The 6,609-nt window shown below is 44.4% G+C and overlaps 1 protein-coding gene across 2 annotated transcripts in view; it reads right to left on the reverse strand.

The window, feature by feature from the left end:
• Positions 1-6,382, reverse strand: part of pcdh7a (protocadherin 7a) — a 58,724-nt gene extending 52,342 nt beyond the window's left edge. The window contains exons 1-3 of one of the 2 annotated variants that reach the window (XM_008416969.3): positions 5,891-6,382; positions 3,834-5,738; positions 719-1,892 (exon numbers count right to left, since the gene is read on the reverse strand). In XM_008416969.3, coding sequence (XP_008415191.2) covers positions 719-1,892; positions 3,834-5,230 — 2,571 coding nt within the window. In that variant the 5' untranslated portion in view covers positions 5,231-5,738; positions 5,891-6,382. Of the gene's footprint in view, positions 1-718; positions 1,893-3,833 lie in introns of both variants that reach the window. The other variant, XM_008416961.3, reaches the window with a different exon arrangement.
• Positions 6,383-6,609: the final 227 nt, after the last annotated feature.

Raw genomic sequence — 6,609 nt, forward strand, 5'->3', positions numbered from 1 at the left:
CTAAACAAATATTAACCCTGCTGTGCTCAGAACTGGATCTAACACGCTACTGACCTCAAAACCTAATCAATAAGCAGGAATATAGAGAAGAGAAATTTCTTTAGCTTGAACTTCTATTCAAATGTTGAAACATACTTGAGCATGCTCTATTACAAGTCCAAACTGGGGCAGACTCATCTCCCTCCCTCTTGCTTCTCCTAAAGACTTAACCCTAATGCTCTCTCACGCTCTCTCCTGCTCTCTCCTGCTCTGACACATGCATATACACACAACCACACCTAAAGCTCTCAGCCCTGAGCTCAATGTACCATAAAAAAGAACCACTTCAGTCATAACAGTTATTTTAACCACAAAGCTATTACAATAATACATACCGGACAAAGAACAAGCTCCAGGAACAATCTAAACTACAAAGCACATTGCCAGAAGAAACAGTGTTTTCAATCTTGAACAAAAATACACAGAATCATGTGTCCAGTTTTTGTTGGAAACCACAACACTGTGTAGGCTACAAGATGTAACGTTACCATGTAAATAATGTTACCAAATAAATAATTTGCACAGGAACTATCATCACCACCCTTCAGCAGTATACAAATAGATATGACAGAGAAACTTCCAATAATTCCTGAATATTACAAGTTGTTTAAAGCTTGTATGTATGGGTAAGTATTGAGAAATCTGTTTGCAATAACATATACTGAAGCATAAAATTTACCTGTGCATCCACCAAGGTGGCATTCGCCAAGCTCTCATTGATGAAGACGTGAACCAGTGCGGTGGCACAAAGCGAAGGGATGCCACTGTCGTTGACTCGTACAACCAGGCGATGAAGACCTTTGTGGCGCCGCTCCAGAGGCTCTGCTAGAGTGATAACTCCATTGGTGTGGCCAATCTCAAATAGTCTGAATGGATTTCCCCCCACTAATGCATAGCGAAGGTCAGCGTTTGGTCCAGTGTCTGAGTCTATGGCCGTTACAGTCCTGACAATGGTGCGAGCACTGCTGGCAGGTGGTAGGAGAGTGTAGGACTCATTGGCGGGAGACGTAATCGAAGGCGCATTGTCATTTTCATCTGTCACAAAAAGCGAGACTGTGGCAGTGGCAGTTTTGCGGGGTTCCCCTCCATCCACAGCCCGAACACGGAAGGTGTATGTGGAAAGCTTTTCACGATCAAAGGATGCAGCAGAAAAGATTGTTCCGGTGTTGTTCTCAATGGAGAATAACTCTTCTCGCTCATTCCTGCTATCTTCTCCCTCCGCCTTGTCCCCCGTCTTTCCATCTGCCCCGTCTACCTCTACGAACAGGCTGAGCTCCGCGTTCTCACCTTCGTCTGCATCGGTCACTGTAACCATCCCGACTGGACTGTTGGCGAGCAGGTTCTCCTTTACATAGAATGTGAAGATTTCTTGAACAAACTTTGGTGCGTTGTCATTGCGATCAGTCACTTGGACAACAACGGTTGCAGAACCTTGCAGAGAGGGCGTTCCTTTGTCCTTTGCAATTACTCGCAACTCATACCTCTCTCTTTGCTCACGGTCAAGAATTCCTGTAGCTCGGATATCTCCATTATCTACATCTATGTAAAAAGGTCCGTTAGAGGCAGGATCCAAGGAATATGCAATTTCAGCATTTTTGCCACTGTCTGCATCTGTGGCTACTACAGTGACCACCCTTTCACCAGGTCCATTGTTCTCGGCAAAGTGGACCTCCACATTGCTCTGGGCAAAGATTGGAGCATGATCATTGATGTCTACCACCCGCACCATCAAGGAACTGTTACTGGATAGACTGGGGCTGCCAGAATCTACTGCCACAATGGTTACGCTGTACTCTTTTGTGGCCTCATAGTCCAGCAAGGCTGAAGTATGTAAGAAATATTTTTTCTTGTTTCTGTGGAAACAGATGAAAGAAAAGATATCATCAGTACAGAAGCTGCTTTAAATGGAAACAATATCCGTTTTGTTCCTTAATGTGGCCAAACAAGGTCACTGCCTTTCATCATTTGGTTGTTCTTTTTATGTTTAGTGTAATATTTGCTAAGTTTGATTTCATTAAACTCAGGGTCATGATGTATTCTAACATGTCCAAAAAAAGCCTTCTGACATACTTGTTATAAAGTAGATTTCTAACTGCTAGAATGTGGTGATAATGTTTTGAATTGTGTTTTTGCATGCTAATTGTCTACAAATGTTAATAAATTAAGAAACTACAGGTAATTATTTCACTTAATCAAAAAATATTGATTTGAGCAAATAATTTAATAATTTGTTTTCCTTTAGCATGAAATCATTTCAAAGACCATGAATGATTGCTGTGATTTCCTGAGACATTCATAGTAAAAAAAAAAAAAAAATGTGTGACTGTGACATTTTAATCAAATTAGCCTATTGATTTTGATAGAACACTCACATGATTTGAGCTTTAGTAATTTTCTTCAGTGAAGGAAAACCCCAGGATTGAAAATCATAATTCTCATTGTACGGGTCTTACAGTGTTTGAGGGCAGTTAATAACCCAAAAGGGGCCATGACTTCTCACCCTCACGCCTTTAGGCAATGTTCTCACAAATGACTGAGTTTTGACATTTGGAGTCTGTGGAGCAAAAGTGACATTAAAAAATGTAAATCCCTTCACCTCCATAGATATTTCTAACCAAAGTTTACAGACAGGATGACAGCCTAACCACTCTGTAGCATTAGCAGATGAGTGACATTGCTGTAATTCCCATGCAGTTCTTGAGGGACCTCTCTTTAAAAAACAGAGGGCAGGGTGCAAGGGTGTAAAAATATTCCTTTCTCTGAGAGGAAATGGCAAAACTGGAGAACAGATATTGTTTAAAGTTTATATGTCAAACGTAATACTGTTCTTGTATGTATGTAAATTTCCACTTTTAAATTCATATAAGTTGCATACTTCTCTAGGAAAAGGTTGAGTCAGGACCTATTATCTGGTTATTGAATTTATAAACAACAGTGCGAATGATGGTCAATTACATTACAGTAAACTAGATTTAGAACCGACTGCTCAGAGAAATTTGTACAAACTAGCGGTTGATCATTTTGGTAATAATATTAAATTATAATACCATGTTTAAAACATTTGCTGGCAACTCCAATATGGTACTAAATGATACTTCCACAATTACAATAAGTGTAATCTCTCATTTTTCATTAACGTTTCTACATCCTTAAATTTAAACCAATCATTTTGAACTTTTTTGAAGCTTCACATCTTTCAAAAGGTAAACGTTTTCAGACACATGTACTTTGAGGTATCTCAGCATCTTCCTAGAAGATTTAATATCAGTTGCGGACTTATTGATTAAATGCGGCGAAGGAATTAATAACTGAAAGCCAGTGTGGGTTTTATAAATCTGTTTGCAACTATTCAACATACACAGATCAGCCATAGCCTCTGCCAAAAGTTGAAGCGTTATTATGGCACCTGTAAGTGGCTGGGATAGATTAGGCCACGGGTGAGCTTTGTGTTCTCAAAATAGATGTGTTAGAAGCAGGAAAAATGAACAATTGTAAGGATTTTTGCAAGCTTGACTAGAGCAAAATTGTGATCGCTAGACAACTGCATCAGCAACTTGCTCTGCATTGTACAATGTTGTGAACCAGCAAAAGGCTCATAAATGAATATTGGTCGATCAAACACACAAGTTACTGTAGCTCAAATAGCTAAATAAAGCAATGTAGGTACTGCAACAAAGGAGTCACAATATAAAGAGCATCACAATTTGTTTGGTCGGGATGTCCGTCGTGGACATAATGTTATGCTTGATTGATTCAGAGTGTTACTTTGAAGGGTTACCTTTAGCTTAGCTTACCTGTCAAAGGCTTCATCTGCAGGTGGGGGTGGGAGTAGTGTCTCGCCTGCTGGTTTCAGAGTGAATGGGACATCTCCTACCACAGTGCAGGTCACTGCCCCGTTTTCCCCCTGGTCTCGATCTGACACCTGAACCAGAGCGACAGGCGTGTCCACTAGAACGTTCTCTGGCACCAGTGCAGCCCCGTCCCGTACAAGGATCCGTCCGATCTTTCTGATCTCCACAACTGGAACATTGTCGTTTTCATCCCGAACGGCCAAAACTACTGTGGTGCGATCGGTCCGTGGCGGCTGACCCCGGTCCCTGGCCATCACTGTGAACTTCAGCTGGGCCACCTCTTCCCTGTCAATCCTGTGAAGAACGCTCAACCAACCAGTTGCCTCATCCAGCCGCAGGAGTCGCCTGACATTTTCCGTAGCAGCTCCAAAGACGTACTCCACCTGCCCGTTTACTCCAATGTCCCAGTCAGAGGCTCTGACCTGGAGAACAGGTGTGCCTGGAGGAGCATTTTCAGTCATCTCAGCTTCATACGTGGACCTCTCAAATTGCGGACTGTTGTCATTCACATCAGTTATAGAAACCCGGAGCAGAGCTTGGGAGGAACGTGGTGGGTTCCCTCCATCTCGAACTTTGAGGACAAGCTCATATGAGTCCTTCTGCTCTCGATCCAATGTGCCTTTCACAATGAGCTGAGGCTGCTTCTCACCATCTGGTATGTCTGCTACTTGCAGCTCAAACACACTGCTCCTTGCTCCTCCTCCACTATCACCACTTCTGCCCCTGCGGTCTAGTCCATCCACTCTAGTAATGGGGTTTCCTCCTGCTGTGCGCCTCGTTGAACTTGACCCAGCTCCATTATCTTGGATAAGTTCATAGCGGTCAATGCCATTCCGCCCAAAGTCCCTGTCTGTGGCTGTGGGAAGCAGGTACAGAGTCCCAATGGGGCGGTTCTCCTCAACTGAGAGCTGCAGGACAGGCGAGGGGAAGGAAGGCGTGTTGTCATTGATGTCTGTGATGACAACTCGACCTTCAAAGAGGTCTACCCAGCTCTGCAGTGGTCCTATGACTGACACCTCAAAGTCCAAGAAACACTCATTCTCATCGAAGATCATCTGGCACTGTGAGAGCTTCTCTCGGTCTATGCGCTTTGGGCCTGTGGTCAGCTCACCTGTCACGTTGTCGATCTTGAAGTATTCTGAGCCACTCTCCAGGGCAAAGGTGACGTCTCCGCTGCCAGTGCCCGCCGTTAGACCCAGGTCGGCGGCCACGCTGCCTATCCTCACATCCGGCGGGCCCTCCTCCGCCACCCGGTACCGGAGAGCTGAGTCGGCAGCCGGTAGCTGAGTCAGCAGCTGCAGCAGCAACACCACAGAGTGCACTGCACCAAGGCTCGGCATGGCTCCTTTTTGCTTCCTTCCTCCTCACTCCCCAGCTGTGGGCTCCTCTCTTAGTTTATTGGTGTTTTGTGGTCTGGTGCAGCTTCACAGCGTGGGTGTCTGATTTATCCTTTCTTACCTTCTCTATCGCTCTCTGCGGACTGCCGCCTGGGGTCCGGGAAAAAGCTTCAGTGTAGTTCACTTCAGCAGATCCTTTCTTTCTTTTCTTTTTCTTTTTTTCTCTCCTCCTACACTCAGTAGTGGGTTTTCAACTTCTATAAAAATATTTCTGCATTCTTACTTGCTTCTTTAAGCCACAAGGATGTAAAAAAGAAAAAAAAAAGTCCATCATGCTTTCTATTAATCAACCTGTGATTAAATCCGCTTCACTCTTTACATTCTCCTTTAAGCCATAGGAGATATCCTGAAGAGGCTCTTTATCAATTTATAATGCCCATTTGGAAGTTCTTTTGATTCCAGTCACACTCGGGACAGAGGCTTTTCAGATAGAAACTGCAATGCAGCACCACTACACAAAAGAAGCGAGAAAAAGAAGAAATGATTTTTTTTTTTAAAATAAAAGAAACACCAATCAATTCGGGGTGAAAACAGACGCTCAAAAATTATCACAAAGCTTTGCTTGCGAAAAAAAGATGCTTCTGCTGAGTCTTTTTTTCTTACCTTCTGAACCCTCCGCGTTTCCCGCAGTGGAGCAACGTGCCAAGCACTCAGATTCCTTTACGCAAGTTAGAAGAAGAGGACGAGAGCGAGTTTCTTCAAATCGCTTCTCCCCATCAAAATAAAAGAAGAAGAAAAAAAAAAACTGTTGTGTCCCCCTATTTTGGTGGGATTGCCCCGTTACTCGGCATAGATCAGAGTATTCCGTCCTAGGGATGGATGGGTAGATGGAAGCAAACATGCAGCGGCGGTGGACCGAGAGCAGATGCGTATTTCTTCCAAGAGTCCCGCATTCTCTCACTCGCTCACTCCTCCTCCTCCTCCAGCTCTTTTTTCCCCTCCCTCTCACCTGCACTGCTCGGGACTGCTGCTGCCTCCGGTCTCCGGTGATGCTGCAGTCTCTCTCTCTTTCTCTCTCTCTCTTACACACACACTCTCTCTCTCTCTCTCTCTTCTGCGCTACTGCAACATTTTCGCCGTAACTCGATCGCCGAGCTGTAACAGGAGAGGCAGCAGAGGCGGTGTTGGGTCGCTCTCTCTCTCTTTCTCTCTCTCTCTCTCTCCCTCTCTCTTTCTATGTGTATGGGTTCGTGTGCGTGTGTGTGTGTGTGTGTCGGTTACCGGGGACAGACCTCAGCCCCTCTCTCCTGTCATAGGAAGATTAAATGGCTTGCTGTCCCGGCCGCTGACAGCTCCTGGTGGGGAAATATCTTTATTCACAT

Source organism: Poecilia reticulata, chromosome 1 (genome assembly GCF_904066995.2).
Source record: "Poecilia reticulata chromosome 1, P_reticulata-male-v2, whole genome shotgun sequence".
NCBI lineage: Eukaryota > Metazoa > Chordata > Actinopteri > Cyprinodontiformes > Poeciliidae > Poecilia > Poecilia reticulata.